This window comes from Pan troglodytes, chromosome 7, assembly GCF_028858775.2.
Source record: "Pan troglodytes isolate AG18354 chromosome 7, NHGRI_mPanTro3-v2.0_pri, whole genome shotgun sequence".
NCBI classification, from domain to species: Eukaryota; Metazoa; Chordata; class Mammalia; order Primates; family Hominidae; genus Pan; species Pan troglodytes.
Genome location: NC_072405.2, coordinates 85,484,164 through 85,507,500, shown reverse-complemented (window position 1 = coordinate 85,507,500; position 23,337 = coordinate 85,484,164). Strand labels below are relative to the sequence as shown.

The window sequence follows — 23,337 nt, the reverse complement described above, 5'->3', positions numbered from 1 at the left end:
GCTATATCAGAAAAGATGTATTACACACAATAGGAAATTCATGTTCACCACCTAGAACTTCAACATGGGGCTTTCCTGTGTTTATAATATTTCTTATATTAGTTTTAACCCCCACCAATAACTCTAAGAATGTAAGCTGCATATTTTAGCAACATTTTACTCAGAAAACAGGCTCTCATGTTATGAAAGATGAATAACAAAAAACATCATCGTGAACTATAGTGGTTCCTTCCAATTGATACACCTTGCAAGATCCCTATTCTGTTATTTATTTTAAGCAATTTTTACTATACCTCTGGGAAGGCAGACTCTCTCCGTCCTTCACTTGAGCAGTTTGATAATTACCACGTTCACTAAAAGTAATTAGCTATCAAATAAAATGAAATCCATCTGCCTGTGTTCCAGCAGAAAAATACACTTACATTGAACAAAGAAGGTGATAAGCTAATTAAATAGCGATAGTAAATGACCACTGAAGACACCAAAAAACAAACAGCAGCGAAGTCAGAGCCATTCATTACTAGGACTGAACAAGGTTAGCCATGATTTCATTTTTAGGAGTGTAGGTTAAGTTGTTTGTTACCATCCTGACAACTTGCCTAACAGGGTACTTGACAGGAACTGCATATATTAACAGTCAACTTTACCACCCCCAAAACATGCTTCTTCCAGGTTTGCTTGTAGTACACAAACATGATTCTCACCTCATTAGAGATGGGAAACTAAATGATCAGTAGGCAGAAACCTGTGGGTACAGCATAACTCCTATAGGAATATAAAAGATCTTTGCTTTGTTTCAAGTACCCAATATAATGCAGTGGCTGATAATAACCTATTACACAGCCATTTTTATGAGCTAGATAGTTGGCTGGGAAACTGAAGGACAGCTCAGGATAGAAAAGGGACTTGTAAAAGCCTGTGCCTTTTTTGAAGATGTTTTTAGAGGCAAGTAAAGTTGACTGCAAAAGGAACAGACCAGAAGTCTAATGGCTGGCTGACAGTAATTCATTCTTGAACAAGGGAAGGCTCACTACCAAATGATCATGACAAGGACTGTGATGGAGGTCTGGTGGGCGGAAGGAAGAATTAACCAGGAGAAGGTGAATAAAGTTTAATTATCAATGCATAGCTCTAGAGGGAATGATCATGAGACTTCATAGAGCCATCTTGTTAATATTGGTCATAGTCTTACCTCCATGCTAAATGCAACATGTGAGTGTTTAAAAAAAAAAAGGAGAGACAGAAAAACTGCATGCTTCTTTTTCTTTAGCTAAGAAATAATAAAAAAATAAAAAATAAAAATAAAAAACCTCCATAGTTTCTTAATTGATCTTTACCCAACCGAGAAAGCTTAGCATTCAAGATAATGTGAAGTCAACATCACTCCTTCTTTGACCCTTATCCTTATCACATTACCCTCAATTAACTTAGGGTATTATTGGCTGCTCCTCTTTTTAACTTTGCTACACTCAACTCTTCTCTGACCTACTTTGATATAACTTCTACAGTTGTAATAGTGATAGACTCTAAGGAGTTTACATGATGTTAGAAAACAATCTCCCAACATCCTTAATGGCAATGGGGAACTGCTGCTAAACATTCCATTTTTAAATAAGGAAACCGAGTCCTAGGAGTGTTATGACTCAATGGCAGATGAGCTAGAGGAGACTAAATTTTACAGCTGTCACTCCAATTTATCTTCTGGTTTAACTGAATCAATTTCAGGGGTTAAATAATTCAAATATTTAAGATGCAAAAAGAAAAGAAAATCCTGGAAAATAATATTTTATTTCCAGAAAAAAACTGACAGCAAGTACACACATTTTACTGAAGAATGGCTCACACATTAAAAATAAATTTAAATAAAAATGGCCCAAGCATTACTGGTATATGATAAGAATGAATGAATAAACTCTCTGATCTTTAATCCAATTTTAGTAATAGATGTCTAGATTCCTGGGACTTAGACCTAGCCCTAGGGAAAACTGTGAAGTAATAGATATGCCTTTGGGGGCCCACAAGCATAACTCCCTTGCCTTTATTCCTACAATTCTATGTCTGGGATTGCCTTTCCACTTGCCTGTTTATAAAAATTTATTGGCAAGAAAGAACTGAAGAAATGAATAAAGTAGTATGAAAAAGGTTCAATATATACTAGATTCAATAATTTTTTAGGTTTCTTCCTGCTATGATATTCTGATTTCACCACAGTATATGCTATTTTCCATTCGACAGTTAAAGGAATTAGTATCTAATTATAAAATTTCAGGCCTGAGTGATTCAGGTGGAGGAGGCTTTACTTGCATTGCTAAAATATTACATTGGTAGCCAGCTTCCTTTGCCTACTCACAAAACCAACCTTAGTTCTAGATCTCATAACAGTACAACTTCCTCATAAATAATTTTACCCTCTTTCACCTAATTTTCCCCCTAAATCTGAGGAAATTACTGGCTTACCTGTCTTCGACATGAAAATTTAAGACAAGATAAATTTTAAGGAACGGAGACATGAAAAAATAGCAATTGTGGTTAGAAAGCAAGATGGAGCAATAGTTGTTGACTTAGGTTTTCCCATCATGAAGGGTCTACATGTTTTTATCTAGGGTTACATAATGAAGTAATAAAGATTTTTAGAAGACTGCAATAGGGATCCCAAATAATCCTAAATCAAAGATTATCAGGAATTTTTAAAAAAATTCAACATCTTGAGGCAAAAAGCTGAGTTAAATAATGAGCTAATCTAAAAATTTTGGGAAAAGAGATGTAGATTAAGAATAATAAGCTATGTGCATTTGGCTTACTAGTAAAATAAATAAGCCTATAAAAATTTGCAGTAAAAATATCAGTAGCCAGAAAACCAGAAATAGAGGAGAAAAGCTGAACAGCAATAGAGATGTAGAGTAAGTGGTGGTAATTTACAATTAAATGAGTGTCAAATTTTATCTTTTATCTAGTTATACTGTTAAATATACATTCTTTCCCATTTCCCAACTCCTACTGCAGTTCTCAGAAATTTCACATAGAATTAAAAATGTTTCTGTAAATAATCTCATACTACCATCATTTTGTTGGATTTTCTTTCTCTGAAATAGCTACCTTGTCCTGATAGTAATACTTTCAGAAGAAAATGCCTGCTTCTTAACGCACTCATATGTAGTTCATTTTCTCCAAGTTTCTTTGACTGAGGTCCCTCAAGTTTATATTTGAGGTTGGAAATGAAAATAATTATGTACATGGGGCCAAAGACAATTGTGCTAAAATTATTAAGGACTTACTCTTATCTAGATTTACCCCAAATGTGCTAGTAAATTACATTGAAGTATGAGAAAAATGCAAAAGGCATGTTCTAAAGTTCCATTTAAGGAAATCAGCTTAGGCAGTATTTCCAAACACTAATGGAACATTTAAAATCAGACACTGCTTAAAGTGATAAAGTAAATAAGTTAAAAATAGAAAAGCAAATAATTTTTTTATTCACTTTGAGTGTAATCCCAAAGCCAGCTAACACTCTAAAGGATAAAATATAAATTTAAAGTTTTCTAATTTTTCCAGGTATATAAACATACATTGATATTCTATGGCCATTTTCCCTTTTTTACATATGATCATGATACAAAAACTAGGATGTGAACAAAAATTAAAGAAAAAAATAATTCATCTTATTAAAAAGTGAGCAAAGCAATAGTAGGTAGTGCTACTGAACACAGGGCTGGCCACTGTTTAGGAAGCAGGCATACATGATGAATATTACCCTTGAAAGGGCCTTCTTAGTAATTTTGAAGGAATAAAAAATTTGCAGATTTCTTGGAAGATAAGAAAGTTTTGTGAGCATTAAAACCGATATCCAACCAGAAAAACAATTCTACCTCCCAAAATAAAATAAAGTGTATGTTTAAACCAGGAAATTCAGAAGTTGATAAATACTAAAACCGAACATTTTTACACTGCAATTAAGCTAATTTTGGGGCGTAGCCTTTGAATAAACTCTTATGTTCATCTTACATTCACTGAAGCGATTTTTAGTGATTTCCTTCTAATCAAAATCTTGGAACCTACTTTCAAAGGGATGGGACATCCTTAAAATGAAGGCTTTTCCATAACTAAATCTTATTAAAAAGGAGCCAAGGGGAACTTGTCATATTCTCAAAGATGTTCATATTGATAACAAATTGTAGCAAGAGCCCAGGGCTTGTAAGAAACGCAGAAATATTTTACTTATAATGTTCTTTTGATTTTGCCTTAACTGGTATGTTTATCTCTCCCATTAAGCAAAGAAGATAATTGTTTGGTGACAGATAATATAGTAGAAAATGATCATGGGAAGATAGAGAACCACAGCTCTACTGAGCTGGTTGAAATAGTCAGCACTACCCACCATAAGTAAATTAACCTAATAAAGACATGAACTGAAAGTGCAGGAACTCAGGCGCTCAGGTGGGGCCCCACTGGTAATTCTGCTGTGTTAATGTTTAAAATCTCTCACAAAGGACTAAGTTGAGAGAAATTGAAAATTTCAGTAGGTAGCAATGTTCATGGAGCTTTTCTCTTTATAACACTCCCCAGTCTGTTACAGTCCACGATTTAATAAAGCAGCAGATATAACAGATGTGAGTTCCTGGGTACCTCGTGTGTTTAAAGATACTCCTAGCCGTGGTGTGACTGCCTCCAACATCTTCTCACTAATGCTATTGCGAATAGGGCCTGTATTTTTGGGAGAGGATATAATTTATGGTGAATAGAATGAGGAAAATGTTAGTCTATTTAAATATTTCATAAACATCTCTTTTCCTCCTTTCTCACTTTCTTTCACCTAGGCCCTCTGGGTGCCCATATCAGAATGACTGACCAAAGGGCAGTTGGCAGAAGGACAACTGTCCTAACAAAGGCCTTCAGACTCAGTGGAGAAAAAACAAGGTGCTTTGACCACCACTTATTGGGATGACAACACAGTCATCATCAATCAAAGTAGACTTGTAGATTAAAGGTACAGATATTTCAACTGTTTTCAGCCCATGTAAAGATATCAAAACTCTTCTATTTTACATAACTGATCATAGAAATCTTTCCATATAAGATATTTTTCTGAGTCAATAATCAGTGGTATATAAAATGGGACCAGAAAATAACAAGACTCATACCATATGCAAAAAAAAAAAAAAAAAAATCTGTCATTGCATTATTCTTCAAACACCTGTATTTTACTTAAATAAAATGTACAACCAAAACACTTAATTATAGCTCTAACATTTAAGGCTCCAAAATTGTCTAGATAATGAAGCCCAAAGTACCTTTGGGGTGAGGGAAGTTGGTATGACAGTTCAAGGAAGGGACATGGCAGACATTTTCTTGGTGACATTCTTTATATGTATAGTTCCATTCTGCTTCTCTCAAAAACCAGCTGACTCAGAACAGAAAACCAGATAAGCTAGCGGTGGCTGAGGGGCCATAGGATGTCATTGTTTTCACACCTCCCAAACTAAAAGTTAAAATAGGAATAACTTAAGATCACAGTGGCAATTTTGTTTTTTGTAAGAAAATCATGGAATTGAAAAGTTTGAAATTTATGTAAAAATTCAACTTGTAAAAATGAAAAAAGCTTTCCTTATTTTTTGTAAATGTAGAGATATATATATATAAAATTAGTGAATTCTAGATGTCCCTTTAACATGTTAAATTTTCCTTTTAAAAAGAAAAAAATCATCGATAATTTAGAAAACAAAACTTACTTAAATTATAAAAGAACCATGTTTTCCTATTTTGGGTGATATATAACTTTCATTATATTTTTGGCTACATGATTGGCTAGCACATTATATTCCATTTCTTTAACATAATATAATTGAATACCTATACTTATTCACAAAATCTAAACTGTGCAAACTGCATATCTTTTGATGAACACACAATTAGATTCAGCATCTGAGGTTGCCTCAAACAGCTTTACAAATTTGTTATGCCTTAAGTAGAAACTTTAGCTGGGGCTAGGGGTGAGGGAAGAAAGGCATGAAGTAATATTAATGTATTTCTAAGGTTGCTGAATTTATTTAAATAACAAGTAGCAATGGATGTTACAAAACTCAAAATTGTATAGTAATGCTAAATTCTGTACTATCACAGAAGTCATATTTTTAGTTGTTGAACTTCAAACATAAGTCCTATTAATCTGCTAGGAATCATGTGGGTGAATACCTGTGGCTGAAGGACTCAACTTTTGAACTCTGGGTGTCACAGGGTGGCGGCTGGGGGGACAAACAAAAACACCACCACCCCATCCCTTGGAAAGAACATAAATTAAGATACCAATAAATGTATTATTTAATGTTTCATTTTTCTTAATATGTGTACCAAATACTAAGCCACATGTGAGTGCTGGAATGCCATCTGAAATCAAGATTGAAATTAGTATAAAAATAAAATATTTCTATGACATAGAGCTGTAATGATACAAATAATATATATCTGAGAATCTGCTGTGATCTACCTAGTCTTTATTTTTCTGTGTGTGTTTCAGGTTGACCTACTTCCTGGTAATTAGCTATAGCCAATATAATATATACTTTAAATAATGTATTGATTTCACTAGCTGAAATTAAAAGAAATCCAAAGGCACCCCGTTCTTGGTTACATGTGACTGTCTACCTGATGCTACTTAATTAACTAGACTGAGTCTCCTTTAAATGACTTACTGTTTGAATTTTGTGGAAATCCCGGCAAGGAGGATGGACCGTTCATTCCGGGGAGAAGGACTGGAGGAAGGCCGGGGAGTCCGGGGTAGGCTGCTGGCAGGCTGATGCCGTGGAGAGAACTGCTGTCCATCATGCCTGGCTGCTGTACCGTCAAGCCCAGCACGTCTGAAGCTTTCTTTATACGATCAAGTTCTTGCTGTGCCATCAGCTGCCGAACCGTGGTCGGAGCCAAGTAATCTTTCTCCCGATCGAGCTGACTGCCAACGGTCTCCCTCACTTTTGAAATGTGCTGTTTGGAGAAAATGTGATCTCTGATGGACAAGCGGGCAGAGTACTTCACCCCGCAGAGGGTACACTCTGGTTTGGTGCCTTCCGTTCCGCCTTGATTGATCATGAAAGGCTTCCCTATGTTAATTTTAAATTTCTTTTCCTTTGCCCTTGCATTTTGGAACCACACCTGGACTACGCGTTTGGGCAGACCAATCTCATTCCCTAACATTTCACATTCTTGCATGGTTGGAGTTCGGTAGTCACTAAAGCAAGCCTTGAGAACCTTGAGTTGAAGATTGCTCATTTGCGTTCGAAAACGCTTGTGACCCGGCCGATCATTACTTTTGGATTTAAAGGGATTGCTGGATCCGAATGGATTTGGGGAGCTCGGGTCCGCTATGCTGGACGTTTCGCTGCGGTCGGCGTTGTCATCCGGGTCATCTGTGATGTAAAAGCTTTGGTCGTGGTCGCCATCTTTGTCATTGAAATGGATGGATGGGCTTGTGAGAGAAAAGAGAAATTTGTCATCGCAGACCTCCGTGGTAGGTGTGGTTGCGGGTTTTGGCAGAGTATCCAGAGTTTTTGGCTCTTTGGGAGACAAAGCCGGTTTCACATCTCCGGAACTTCCTGTGGTGCTTTCCATTTCAGTGTTTCCCTCGTCTCCGGTGGTGGCGTCACTGATTGCCGTATTAATCGATGAAGTCTCATCAAAATCGGTTTTATTTTGATCATACCCAGCCTCAGCAGGAGGGGCATTTAAATTCTCTACATCCTCAGAACACTCTGCTTTAAAAGAAGAAGGGCTTAAAAGATTCTTCGGCGACAGCTCTGCTGTTTTACTAACAGGTGTTGACACTGTAGAAGCCAATTCATTCTCACTTGATAGATCAATTTTAGTTAATGGCAAAGATGGGTAATCAAAATAGATGTATTTCTGTGGGCTTTCTCCCCCATCTTCGGTGGATATTAAAGGGCTTGGTGGCAAGCTGTAACCTGCCTGCTTTCCTTCATTCCAGTGCCGAGAGCGAATGTGGCTTTCTAAGGCCGACTTTGCTTTAAACAGGGCTCGGCAAAACGGACACCGTTTATGAGACTGTGCTGGACCCACCGCCCGGAACTGGCCTTTCCTCTCCCGCGCTCGTGTATTCTGGAACCAGACTTGCACGACCCTTTTTTTCAGCCCGACTTCGCGGGCAATATGATCAAGCATTTTTCTGGTAGGATTGGAATCCAGCAAGTATTTTTCATAGAGTATTTCCAGCTGTTCCGGGGTGATCGTGGTTCTCAAGCGTTTATCTCGGTGTTGGTCTTCACCGCTATTCCCTCCTTCTTTTTCACTGCAATTATTATCTTCTTTATCGTCTAGTTTCCTTTTTAGGGAAGCAGCAACCGTTGTGGGGGCTGTGGTGTGGGAGGAACTGGCCTGAGGGGGCATTTGAGTGAGGGAACTGCCCAGCAGTTGTCCAGTCATCAGCGGATTGTTGGGGTCAAATATCATGTAGGGCATGTCCATGGGCCTTTCCAAGAACGGAGAGTGAAGGAATTGGTTTTGAGCAGCAAGGAAGTGCATGTGCTGGTGTTCCTGCCAGAGTTCCAGAGTTGGGAAGGCAACTGTACACTGATCACATTGGTATTGTAGTAACTGTGGAGGTAGACTGTTCTGGAGAGACGTCATGGAAATTTGCAGTGGACTGGAAGGGACCGGTGTTTGAGAGGCCGAGGGAGGTCTTCCGATAAGTTGGGGTTGTTTTGGTGGCTGTGGCTGTGGCTGTGGCTGGGCTGTGGATGCCTGTGGTGGGTCCGAGGAAGTCGATGCTAATGGCAGGGCTGGTTTGGTGCCTTGAGAAGGGGGAGAGGGGTCACTCTGCTTTGGCTTTTCTGCGGGATATTCAGGTTTTGGAGAAGTCTTCTCAGGTTCTGGTTTGGGTGATGGAATCAGGGGGGTGCTGGTCCCAGAGCCAGAACTTGCTGCAGGGGCAGCAGCGTTTTTGGCTGCATCCGTTTGGCCAGACACTGTGCAATGCTTGTATACCACTTGATCAGTGGCATCCATGGAATCTTCTGTTTGGCTTTCATCTTGGGCATCATCATCTTCATCCTTGTAACACTGCTTTTTCTGATGCGTAATCAAGTCAAAGATCCTGGGGAAAACCACATTGCACTTTTTACACTGGTACTGCATGTTGCTTGTTCGAATGTACCGTTCATTAGTGAGTTCTCTTTTTTCATTATCTTTTGTTTCTGCTTGATTCTCATAACTCTTTCGTGCTTTCTGACGAGCATTCTGGAACCATACAACAATAACCCGGGTAGGCAGATTGAGAACAGTGGAGAGTTGTTCTATTTCATCATCTTTTGGGTAAGCGTTTGTGTCAAAAAAGTCTTGCAGAACCCTAAGCTGGTAGTCAGTAAATCTCGTTCTAGAAGACCTTTTACTGAATGATGCATCAGATTTGTAATGTTCTAAAGAGGTGGGCTGTGGATCAATTCTGATATCTTCTAAAACCGTTATAGGAGGGTTACTGAAGTTGTATGGTGAATCTTTATTTCTCTGTCGTTCCTTAAAAAGCGTATTTCGAAACCAGTGTTTGATAACTTTTTGGGAGAGGCCAGATTTCTCTGCCATTTCCTGGATCTGTTCTTCACTTGGAGAATTATTAATGTCAAAATAAGCCCGCAGGATTTTTAGCTGATCATCTGTAATTCTTGTCCGTGGGCGTTTGAACTGAGAATGTCTTAAGAAGTTGGGATCTAATCCGAGCTGCTGCTGGCAAAGTTGGGTGAGGTCTGCAGAGAGTGCGTCCATCTGTGGCAGCTGCAGGGCAAGCTGGGGAGGAAGCGCAGGGTGTTGCACAGGTTGCATCATAATGGAAGGAAAGAGAGGCAGGTCCAGAGAAACCGGCAGTTGGACCTGTGGAGGAGCAGAAGGTGGAGGAGGTGGGGGAGGAGGAGGAGGAGGAGGAGGAGGTGGTGGTGGTGGGGGAGGAGTGGGTGGCGGAGCTTGCAGAGGAGTAGAAACCGTGTTGGGGATCTTTACAGGACCCATAGAAGAAGGCTGTGGAGGAGCCGGAGGCAAGGGAGGAGGAGGAGGTGGCGGGGGCGGCGTTTCTGGAGAAGATGGAGAAATTGGATAAAGCTTGTCATAGGCCTCCCTGTATTGACGAGCAAATTTTTCTAGCGCTCCATATGGAAAAAATTGCCCATGTACATGTTCTTGGTGACTCTTTAAAATAAGAACATTGGAAAACAATTTACCACATGTTCCACATTCTAGTTTGTCAGTGTTTTCGCCTTCACCACTTTTGCTCTTCTTCTGTACCTTCTGCCTGTTTTCGTTATACTGAATGACCAGTTCAAAACCAAAGTTTTCCAATAACGCTTTGGCAGCATTTCCTCTGGCCCCTGAAGCTATTCGGGGTGGTGGGATGGATGGTTCCAAGGATTTTTGCTTCTTTGTGTCTTTGCCTTCTTTGAGTCCTTCACCTTCACTTATAAATTCCTGCTTTGGTTTTTCTGGCTTTTCAGAAATATCTTCTGCCTCCTTATAAGACGGCACGTCCTTCATGATTTGGCAGTCTGCACTCACTATGTTACTTTGCTCTTGTTTCAATAATTTGCTTGCCTGCTGTTGCTGCTGCTGCTGTGGAGGTGGTGGCTGCTGCTGTTGTTTTTGAGGCTGCAGCTGGGGCTGTGTGGCTTGGTATTGTTGTGCTTGTTGCTGTAGTATCTGGAGTTGAGTTTGACCAACGTGATGTTGGGTTTGAATCTGCTGCTTTAGGTCTTCAAGCAAGGAGCCAGCCATTCCTGTCATGCCAGGCATCCCAAATGTGGCAGAGCCTGGCAAGCCCAAATCTGGCCCCAAGCTGAACTCCGTCCCAGGTATATAAAATGGAAAGAGAAACTGAGGCTGCTGAAACTGCAGCAGTGCTTCTGGGGTCATAGGAAAATGAGGCAAAAAGGCTGGGTTTAGAAACTGGGGCTGAAAGAATGCGGCTTGCTGTTGTAATTCGTGCTGTAGTTGCATCTGAATTTGTGCTGGTGACTGTGGTGGGTGATGTGTAGGTTGAGCAGAGATTAAATCAGGAGTTTGCTTTTTATTTAATTCTTTGGCATCTAAATGGGTATCTTTGCTGTTTACAGCTGCTAAACTCATGGAATCTAACATCCCCTGGCCAGGGCTGTTGACATTTGCTGCAATGCTGTGCCCACCAGCCACATGACCACTGGGCTCCAGCTTTGCAGCCCTAGCCTTTGTCTGGTGGAGCACAGACCTCATGTGGATTTCCAGTGTTGAGCTTTGGCTGTATGCAACATTGCAGATGCTGCACTTGTAGGGTTTGTTATCTGTGTTGCTGTTGGTTTCTTGTGGGACAGGACTGGAGGCTTCCTGCAAAACTTTTTTCAGCTTATGCAAGTGAGAAACTGAATTATAGTGGACCAAGAGAATGTTCTTTTGGGTGAATGACTCTTTACACACTGTACATTTATATGGACGAGATGGATCAAGGAATTTTTCCATCGTAAAATTGGGCCCTTTTCTAAAAGGTAAGGTCCGCTTTGGTTCAGAGCCCATGTCATCTGGAATAGAGCTACTATCACTTCCTACAGGACTTGCTTTCCCTTCGTGGTCCACCTCATACTCTCTCTCCATTTCCTGCTCTAGGCCATGGTCATCCTGGGCCATAGTTTCACTCTCTGCCCACAGTTCTCCATTCACGGGCAAGGAGGCATATAGCTGTTGAAGTTCAGCTTCACTCAGTTCGGGGTGGCCTGCTTCCAAGTGTTTTTTTAAAGCCTGGAATGTACGGAAACTGCGCTGGCAGAGGTTACACATTGTCGCAGCCCGAATTGCATGATACTGGGAATGTATCTGAAGCTTCTGCATAGTTTTGAAAGCCAAGCTACAATGGTTACAGCGATACTTGTAGACATGACGGTCAGAAACAGAGAGCGGTTGCCTTTTTTGGTGTTCATTTAATTGATCTTGCAGTGTGTCGGGGATTTTCACATCCTTACTGCTATTTTTATTCCATTCTGAGACTTCCAAGGGTTCTTTAGTTGGTTTCTGCTCCTCATTCTTTACTTCCACATTAGCCTTTGAATCCTCGAGACCTGCCATGCTTTTGTCATCCATTGGACTTTCACCTATTAGGAAAAAGCACAAATATCTCTCTTACAATAAGAAAACCTACTCCTTAAATATTAATTAATATTAAAAATAGTAGCCTCTAAAGGCTTCTGCTTAATTAATTGTTTGAAGAAATGTTTACTGAGCAACTACTATGTGGCAAGCACTGGACTGGGTACTGGGGATATAAAGGCAAACAAGAAATCACCCCTGGCCTCAAGAAATTACAGAAAAGGGAAGAAAGCAAGTCAAAGGTCATTAGAGCTTGCTGCAATTAGTGTGATATTAAGGGCCATCCCTTGGTGTTCATGAATTAGATCACACAGAATTTTCCTGGGTTTCTGACACTTGGGTCCCCTGAGGTCACTTACAGATAACCAGACACAAAATATGCCTTGGAAAATATGGCTCTTTGAAATGGCATACATTTTTCCCCTATGCTTTAAGAAAATCTTTTGATAGTAATAATCTTTGGGCACCACCACAAATGCAAAGCCCCTAAGCGTATTGTCCACAAGTCTTGATGATAAGATGGCATACCTGAATATTTCCCAGACCCCTCAGCTGTCATGGCTGCAGGTGTGTCCCGCTCTGATTTCTCAGAGGCAGCTGCTGGCAGTAGCATACTGTTTGGCATCATCACATCAGGGACAGGCACCTTTGGAAACCAAAGGGGTTTATGTTAAATGTACCCCAGAAATCACAAATTCCATCACATCTCTCTTTTGCTGGTAGCATATCCCACTTACATTTGTTTTTTCTTAGCCAAAGCAGGGATGTTTTGCAGATGTTACAGATCAATGCCACACCTTCCCACTTTAGATCAATGCTTTGGCAATGTTGTATTATTATTATTACTATTATTATGGCTTAAAGGTTTCTGTAGGTTTATTTTTTTATAATGATAATGAAGCAAGTTTGAAATGCAAGGTGCCCACTGGGGTTATTTGATGAACATTATAGATATAAAAAGAAGACTGCAAAATAATGTTCTTTACTAAGCTATGCCTTGTACCGTATTTTTTTCCAAGCAAAAGAGGTCACAAATGGGCCTTGAGTGTGACTACTATAACACGAGCAATAACAGAGCTTTAATTAGCTCTGAAGAAATACATTTCTATAAACCAATAATTATAGATTTTATATTGATATTCCTGACACAGATTATGTCACACATGCATCAATATTTGGTATCCTTACTGTCATAAGCAGCTTCTCCACACAGTCTGGAGACACACTGTGCAAATGCGTCAGATGCAGTTGGAGATGCATTTTGTTGCTGAGGACGTCCTGACAGAGAGGACAGCAGATGACCGGCTGCACCGAGTGCTGTGATAGGACGTGCATCTGGATACGACTTTGGTCCCTACTATTGTAGTTACAATAAGGACATTGATAGAACTGGAAAATATTGAATAAACATGGCCACTATTAGTTAATGCATTTCTTATTTGATACATAGTAGTTGTATTTTGGGGGTACATGTGATATTTTGGTACATGCTTACAATGTGTAATAATCAAATCAGGGTAAATGGGATATCCATCACCTCAGACATTCATCATTTCTTGTACTGAGACCATTCCAAATCTTCTCTTCTAGCTATTTCAACATAGTTAATGTATTCTGATGACTTTAGAACATCAGAGGTAATACCAAGAGTTAATTACATTGCCAATTGCAATGTCTACATACATTTCAACAGCATGGAATCATTTGGGGCTTTAAAACTATCAGGAGCAATAAAAAATAAAGATTTACACAGCAAAGGGGAAAAAAAGTATTTACCTGTTCATGACAGAATTTATTGTCCTCTGCAGGTTTTGACCTTTTTGTTGCAACATCCTCTTCTTTTGCCAGCAGGAGTGGCTGGGTACCCCCTGCCACACTAACTTTTAGTTCCTTCTCTGGTGTGATTATCCCTGATTCCCAAAAAGAATAGAACAATTCAATTTAAAAACACAATTTCGAAATGAGAAAAATTATGTTTTTCAAACAGTTGCGACTCTAAACACACTGAATCACAAAAAGAACCGACAAGCAGTTTTAAATAATGCTAATCTCAAAAGGCAATAAGAACACTTCTTTTTGTCCACTGACTAAGTGGACTTTATAAATATATTTTAAAATGTACTGTTTCATGTTTAGATAACCCTAGGTGGCCTGGAAAGATTCATCAATAACACATGCTCTCTGGTGTCTCAGAATGCCTTTACCACATTAAAGCAAATCTACTCCCTTTCACAAATACTAACTTAAAAAATCATTATTTCTACTAACATTTAATTACCTATCTCTTTTCTAAAATTCTTTGACACTTAAAATATTTCAACATTCTGAGAAGGGCTGACTGGTTATAATTCAGAAACTCAAATAATAATAATTTTATGTCATGAATGGATTTAAAAACGGAAAGGATTGTAAAATTAATCATATATATCTGCTGCTGCTATTAGTGATTTACTCTTTGCTGTAGATATTTCAGCAGTTGGCTGTACATATAACATTTAGTACAAATCTCAAGAAGACAATGGTTTTATGAGGTTAATCCAAATATTTGGTGTTAAAAATGATTTCAGATTTTGCCTAGACCAGCAGTGTAATGTGTAGGAGCCTCATACACATCAAAGAAAAGAGTGCAATTCTAATTTCCCAATCTAACAGAAAATTCTTTCCAGCATCAATTTGCCCGATAATCTCCTCTGCAAGGCTAGATATTACAGCGACATTGGGTAGGCATGTCACATACATCTCACGACAAACACAAAACCTCATTTACCAGCCATTCCAATCTCATCATAGCATGGCATCATCTGACCTTTTTTCTGCTGTTTATTATGAGTATTTCTAATTTTAACTTTCAATTTTCACCATCTTCCAGTCAATTTGCAACTAAATTATTTCCAGGGTGAGGACACTATCACTGGACAACTGGGTGCAAATACATCTTGAAATGCAATGAAGCTAAACCATTGATTGCTATCAGACCCCACGTAAATATATAGTCCAGGTGTAATCTGATTGTATGCTGTGCATGAAGATTTATCTTGATTTTTTTTCAATCCACATACGGTTCATATAAATGAACAAATTGCACCTTATTGCAAAATAACCCAGTTTTAATTTAGAAATAAGGTCAAGGATGTTATGGAAACAAAGTAAAAATAAACAAAAAAATACATTCTATTTCAACTGTGGATAGAGATGCATGTTCTACACCTTATAAGTAATTTCAGACATTTCAAACTCAGAAAGAAATATAAAAGCAAGAGTGATTCCATGCAGATCAAAATTAAAATAGAATTTAAATTACATCATGACAATAATTTTATTCTCTTGGGGTTCATGGTAGATACAGAATTAATGCAAAGTTTTCATCAGATTATACTGATACTACTGATTTCTAGATTTACAAGCGCTAGAATTTATTTGAGTTGGTACATTTGTCTTCATGTATATATATATGTGTTGGAGAAATTTAGGTTATTTCTAGATATTTGAAAAAATAATTTATGATATTTGAATTTGAATGAACTTAAATCCAAGAAAGACTGGAAAGTTTCATTACACTGATTAAAAAATGCCCAAGTATTTGATATCGAAAGATATGTCAAAATAGGAAAGTCATAATTCCTATTACCTTGTCATAATTAAGTCCGGAATCAAAAAATATATGTTTCTTTCTCAAAGCTGAATATATTTTGGAATATTGTTTTAGAAGTGTTAAAAAACAAACATTTAAGAAAACTATGATATTTTATATTTTCAAATAAAACTTACTGCTTAAAGTGTCAAACCAAGTTGTATAAAATCATTGCCATTTAAATCAACCAATGTCTATCAATTGCCTTCTCCTGTGAGATGTTTCTTTAAAAGTTCCCCCGCTAATAAGTAAGAATATGTTTCCTTAGGAGACTAATACTCTGTCATATCCCCTTATCATTCTTTTGCGTACATGGTGGAATTGGACATGACCAATAAGTCGATCTGGGTCCCTGTGCCATCAAAGACTGTCACACACAAGTTAAAAGAGAATTTCCATGACTTAGTTGCTTGCAGGCCCTTTGGATCATCAGTAATAGAATAAATCTTTCAGAGACTTATAAATCTATTAAATGTATAGCTATGGACTCATTTCCATAAGCATATATAATGTGTATTTTATTCTCATATTGAGACTGTCAGGGATCCAAAAGTGTATTGATTTCAAGATCTGCAACATTTTACTAAGCCTACACACTGGTGTGCATAATGTATAATTAATACCATGTATATTAAGAATATATTTATTTTATTTTTATGCTTATTAATATTCATCAAAAATATCATTGCTTTTGAATTTAGTGATGTTCTATGCTGTATCAAAAAAGTAAAAGTTAAGTTTTAGGGTCACTATCACATGGCCGTTGCAACAACTGTTGGCTATAGTATTCAATACAGTTATGCGTCACCCTCAAAATTTTTCTGGCTAATTAACTTAAACCATAATCTTAATATAAGCCAGGAGCCTCCTAAAGACCATTTTGTTTGAAATTACAAAGAAGTTATAAATAAAAGCTAGAACATCTAACATTAGCTAGGTACGTCAAAAATGCATGGCACTGATAGTAAGAGGAAGTAGAGAATATTGAGATGTGTTAACATGACAAAACAGACTCTGGAGGATGAGGCAAGTCATCAGGATTATTTGTAAAGATGAAGGATGTTACATTCTATGCGTGTATGCCTTTCTTACTCAAAGGGATACTATCTTAGGTTTCATATTATGGCATCCCTGGTAAATTACAGAAAATCAACTCTGGGGTCTTTTTTCTAAGTTGTGTTATCCTGGAAATGCCTGTTAAATAAGGGTCAATTAATTTGAGGAAGGTTTTAAGTTTTATGATTGCTTATAGTTTATGCCTGCAACTTTATTTGAAGTAAACCCTGTTGATTACCCTAGATCAGAAAATTTTAAAATAGGATCCTAATTTATTTTGTGTTATTGAGGACAACACAATATCCTCAAAAAAAATGTCATTTTCATTCATTTTAACTAAAAAATGAAGTCTAATTACAAATAAGCACTGCCAAATAGATGAAAAAAATGATTATCTGTCAGTTATGGGATTATTTAACTTGCATGAGATTGCTAATATAAAAAATGACATAATTCATTTCAATGCAGATGCCGCCTTCTTAACAATTTTCAATCCCTAAAATACAGAAGGCCGTAAACGGTTTATACTCATAACAAGTAAGAAAAATCCAATAATGCACATGTACTCAAAGCAAGTCTTAAAAAAAATAAAACAAAGTACTGAGTTATTATCAATGAGTCAATGTATTTAATAAAGTTTGAATACTATAAAAGTTGGATATAACAGAAGATGTTATTCAACTCCAAATAATTATAAATTATAATTACCAGTACAGTATTCTTTCTAATGAGACTAGAATGAAAGGATAATTTTAATTGCAATAATGAAGGTTAATTTCCATCTTTCCTCATGTTTACTCCCTTATTAAAAAGTGGTCCCCTTAGCCAAGGCAGAGACATATTACATTTTCAATGCAAATGTATTAATCTGGATAAACTCTGTATTAATTCTTGTACTGCACAGGGCTATAATTTGGATTATAATTAATCTAAAGTGGCACTAAATTTAAATGACAATATAAATGAAGCATTAGAAGGCTTTTCTATTATGAATGAATATTCAACAAATATAACTTGCATATTGCCATGTCTCATTTTGAAAGCTCTACTCCTGCAGATTAATGTCAGCAACATAGCACAACAGCTTACACAAACATAGCCTTCCTAACATATGTTAATTCCTTCTTGTCTAAAAAATTCTATGTTAAAGTTGGGTCAAACTACTTCCCATCTAACATATGAAGATAGTGATGAATTTGTAAGCTTGCTAGTATTTTTTTTACATTTATGACACATATAGAGAAAAACAATAAATATAAGTGGTTATTTAATCATTAGAAATACATACAAGAGAAAATCCATGTAATAATATTTTAAACCTAAAAACATTCAATTCAGAAGGCATAAAACTTTGTTACATGTTCATGTTAGTTGTCAATCACAAGAGCTGTCTTGAAGGCTAGAAGGTTTTAAAGATAAATATTTGCATTTCAGCAACTGCTTTTAGTTGGTCCTTGCCTAGAGCTTATTTTTTATCCCTATAGAAAAACCCAGGAAGGCATTTATATGGGGATACAATTTGTTTTAAATAACTACCATTATACTATTGTCTATATCCTCTCAAATGCTCAAGTCTTGTCTGGATGGTACAATTAGGTGCCCAAGGAAGAATAGTAATTCATCAGCCCATTAGGGAGTGACTGAGTCCACTACTTTTGCGGAGCAGTAAGTGGCACTGGTAAAGATAGAGCCTTGGCATCTGTGCTATGTTCCAAGCCAGATTCTTTCCTCAATGGTAAAATTAGATCCATTTTTCTAGAGATTCCCAGAATCCATCCTTTAGAAGGTACTAGATATTAGACATTTGAGACCTGGCATAATGTCATATACCTCAGGATTACATGGGCACTGAATTAACACAAATCAGATATCTCTGTTATACATTCTTCTGAAGAATGGGAAGGATATATTCCACAATCTGTTTTGGTACTACTATGTGAAAGATGCCACTGAATACAGACAGAACCTTGCCCTCTCTGAACCAGGCAAGCAGCTAATTTGATAAGGTCCATCATAGAAAGTGAACAAACCACTTTGCTATTTCCAATCTTTTCCAAATAAAGTTTAGATGGTACTGTCTTTCATATTAACTTATCACTAGGTACTTCTAATTCCTCCTCAGTAACTTCAGGAGCCAGCTTACTAATATACAGCTATGGCTTCTTTTTACATTGCTTGCGGCTTAATACCAACCTTAGATCTTCTTTGTTTAAGTCAAATTAGAATCACATGTTAGACAGTATATCCTAGGAGCAAATCTCAGTGACGCTTTTCTCACTGGCCTCCTGAAAGAAATTTAGTACTGAACAGTGTGGGGAGGGGTGCAGAGAGGCCCTTCAGATAATTTTTAAAGGGAATGAAAAACTTAGATATGCAAAGACTGAAGTACAAACGTGGGATGATTCCGGTTTAAATAAACTTGCATGTAAAAATGATATTTTTTGCACAACCCAATGTCTTCATAGTGAATACAAGCTCCTTTATATGTGGCTGTCACTGGAATTCAAGGAAAAGATAGATGACTACCTGAAACTAATAGGCTTGAACCCGTTTCAGCACTTCTTCTGCTTCAATAAGTCCAACATAATAAAACGAGGTATAGCGTGCAGCAAAAGTAGCCAATGTAATATTCATTGCAACCATAGATTTCCATCTCATACATACAAAGCATGGATGAAGTCATATATTTGCCAAATCAAACACAGAAAAAGCCTTAGGTATCCACACCAGATGCTGGCCTAGGGTTTGTTTGTGCACAAGTAAATGTCATGACACGAAGGTTTGTTTTCAAAGACAGTAGCTTTCATTACTGGGATTTGTCTATTCTAGAAGATCAAAATTACCCAGCACCTAATCCCTTTTCAATGATATTTCCTCTTTCTTAGGCTGAATCATCTGTAAACTTTTTCACTGGATTTTGTTTGAAATACCTCAAATAGATGCCCTAAAAAAGGGCAAATTCCTGAGTGTAAGTTGTAAAAAAGCAAGGAAAACTGCATTTATTTTTAGGGTTACGTGGTTTGGCGGGCGAATACATGTGACTGAATGACAAAATTCAAGTGATATCTAATCCTATGCTTATGAAAAATTAATATGCCATCAGAGGAATCACAAGTATAGCTAAGATTAATGAAAGGCGCTTAAAAAATTACAAGCACACAAACTGATTTGATTAAAAAATAATCTCACTGGTCGTCCTGTAATATTCTTCAACTTATCCACATCTATTCTGTCAGATGGTTATGATTAAAAATAGGTCAATGGGAGGCTACTGATAGAAATCACATGCAAAATGCACATGCAATGAATAGTAGTGGGAATGTTCAGACAGTTTAAAATGAATAAAAGCTTTTAATAAGTTTTGTGGGGTGGGGGGATGGTGAAGGAAGAGTTGATGGCAGGGAATGGGTATAGGGAAATGCCAAGGTGAAAGATTCTTGCATCTTACCAGAGTCTTTATTAGAGTTTTTGCCTTCACTATTGTCTCTCTCACTTGTGTCTTTTTCATCGTCCTCGGCCACTGCTGTAGGCTTAATAGCTCCTTCTGCCTCCTCACTTTGTTCTTCTGTTAAGAAAGGCAGACCAATCAGTAGAACTGAAAACCGCCCAAAAATTCACACTGAAATAAACTAGGTGGCCACTTGAAAACTTTGTTATTTATGAATCATCTGCAGATATTCATACTCAAATGAGAACACAAATTTATGCAAAAGTCTATGCTGATCATGCTGACTGTACCAACGCAAATTTTGTATCTAAAGGATCTTCTTTTGTATCCATTGAGAGGATGGGTCTATACTAAATTAAAATAAATTCTTTTTAGTACAGTTTAAGCTGAAACATATTTAAAAATTCGGTATAAGGCAATTCTGTGATTCGAATAGTAGAACCTTGTAACAACATAAACCTACTGTTCCATGGACTGGGATAGATGTCAGGAAAAAGAAAACAGATTCTTAGAAAAAAATCTTAAATAATATAACAACGGTTATATAAGACAGGTGTTACTCCTGCTTTCAGACCCCAGACCCCAAAGGAATTCTTTGGCATTTTCTTAGAGTAAGATCTCAAAACTTCAGTTACATTGGGGATTTTTTTTTTCTTCTGTAGGGGGAGCTATACTGGGCATAGGATATAACAAGGTATACTTCTATGACAACCACATCACCCCACACCTCATTCACGGGTTCACACCAGCTAGATTACATGGAAATCCTCATAGTAACTCAACCCTATTTAATTATTCTGTAAATCTTAGCTATGCCACTGCTGGTGGATTAATCTGTTTATGCAGTTAGCCTCTATGCTGGGGCTGTGTAGCACTAATCCGTGAAAGGCCCACTGTTCTCTTTCATCCTGCGATCATTTGTCTCTCACTGTGCTGATGTCACATTTTAATGAATTTTTAGCAATCTGAGTAATGCCAGATAACCAGGCTCGCAACTCCCCACAGCATGGCATGCTGTTTTCATTGCAGCACAAAAAATAAAAATCATATTCCCCTGTTCAGGTAGGAATTACATAAATTAGGAGAAGAAGGTAAAATGGGATTTGAAGCACCAGGCTGCTCAATTTCATAAAATCTTTAATGACCATATAAATTAACCCTGGAAAGGCAAAAGGTCACCGACACACATTTGCATACACTCTTCTATTTGCTTTTGATAAGCAGAGCTTTTATGCAGAGAACATGATACAATTAACCCTTCAATAACCATACAAAACGCTGCTATGGACATTTTAAGTGTCAAGCATTAACTGAAAATTACACACTGAATAAAATTTTCATTGCAAATGCTATAGTGATTGAAAGGGGAAATCGTGGCCCTCTCCACACCCCATGTTTTATTAATAACGTTCTGACAGCAGAATGAAATATCCACTGTCATATGTAGCAGCTGAGCACCAAAAAAAAAAAAAAAAAAAAAATCTATTTAGTGCCTCACTTGCCAGCCATGCTCTACAACTGTGTGAGCAGGATAACAACAGAAGGGGACAGTTCTGGGCTCAATAGGAAACTCTAAAAAGCTAAAGGGAAAACAAGGACATTTAATACATTCAAAATAAGAGTTTGTTTCAACTGTGAGTCCTCAAAGGCACCATACAAATCCATTTATTCCATTTTTGCCCTTTGCCTCTGCACAAAAGCAGAGGGATGGCCCTTGTTTAGGGGGTCAATCATCTGAGGGTTTGAGGGAAGCTTCCCTTTCAGGCAAATACACTCAGAAATTTAACTTCAAGAAGAGAAAGAAACAACACCTCTTCTGGCGCTAGCCTGCTTTCACCCGTCAGTGATAATTACTGATCAAACACAGGCTCCCTCCTCCCAGCACCAGGCCACGCTGGTAGGTAAAGTGGCTGGTGGCTGAGCTGGATTTGGGAGGCTGGAGGGCTGAGATCAACTGGATTGGGCTGTGTCCCTCCCAAGTCCACACACGTGACATGATCTCTAGTTCACGACCTATGACAGCTGTGGCAATTACTTTTCAACTCATCCTGGGGAAGGGATGCAGGAATTCTTGGAGTAGATTTACTGGGCCTTTCCCCCAGGGCTGGAAAATAAAGTGTCAGAGTGCTCCTGAGTGTCCTTATCTTGGGGGTACATAAAATTGTAAGGGCTATCGCAACTCACATTAATAAAACATTGTGTGTCAGGAGAAGAAAAAGAAAATTATGAAGGCACTAAAAGAAAAGCTACAGTATATAATCTGGGTCTCATCAGAGAGATTTTGCAGGGTCCTCTTCTTCATTTTCTGGTATGTGTTTTAAGTGTGAGAGAAATTCCCAGACATGTTCTTCTATACATCACTGTGGTGTCTGACCTCAGCCTGACCCTGGCAACAGTTTGAGAAATCTGAATGTGAACAAAGACTCTGTGTCAGCAGCAGGGAAAGATTGTGGGATAGACGCTCCCCATCAACTTAATCGCAAACAGCAGTTCTGAGGCCATAACTTTGCCCGGCTCCTCCAAGCCACAACTCATAACCTTTAGAGGTGGATTTGCCTGCAATGCCTCTGCTTCTGTGACTTTTTTCCCCTCTCTCTTTTCAGGTTCTTCCTTTGAAGTAGGCAGGCAATTAGCTCTAATGCTCAAGCAATTCAGATCTGTTTTGTGGTTTAGAAGGGGAAAGCTGTTTATTACAGGTAGGCTCTTTGGAGCCATAAGAATTTGCAAATTTTTAATCATGCAAAAAATAATCAAAAGGTAACTTATACACACCATAAAGTTTCATATAAGTCAGAATAAAAGGGCACTTTTATTCTCAAAGAGGGTTTTAGAAATAAATTTGACATTCATTGTATAAATAGACTTTAGAGTCAAGAGTATGAATGTGGAGAAACCACTTTCTCTGGAAACCCTGTAGGTTAGAACTCGGGTTAAGGGAAGGAGTGGCTACGTTCTAACTTTCAAGCACCACGTATCCTCAGTTGTAAAATACTATGAAATGTAAGGGAAATATATATATAAAACTAAATGTATTAAATAGATACTGTAGAACTGAGGAAAATATACTACATAAAATTCCAAAATAAAGATGCCAAAGTGGTTTTCA

At 37.8% G+C, this 23,337-nt stretch overlaps 1 protein-coding gene across 5 annotated transcripts in view; it reads right to left on the bottom strand.

Moving 5' to 3' along the window:
* Positions 1–23,337, bottom strand: part of ZFHX4 (zinc finger homeobox 4) — a 185,889-nt gene that overhangs the window by 4,290 nt on the left and 158,262 nt on the right. For 4 of the 5 annotated variants that reach the window (XM_016959589.4, XM_016959587.4, XM_016959588.4 and 1 more), the window contains exons 6-10: positions 20,232–20,348; positions 13,873–14,006; positions 13,285–13,485; positions 12,625–12,742; positions 6,687–12,101 (exon numbers count right to left, since the gene is read on the bottom strand). In XM_016959589.4, the coding sequence (XP_016815078.3) occupies positions 6,687–12,101; positions 12,625–12,742; positions 13,285–13,485; positions 13,873–14,006; positions 20,232–20,348 (5,985 nt within the window). The remainder of the gene's footprint in view (positions 1–6,686; positions 12,102–12,624; positions 12,743–13,284; positions 13,486–13,872; positions 14,007–20,231; positions 20,349–23,337) is intronic. The other variant, XM_016959590.4, reaches the window with a different exon arrangement.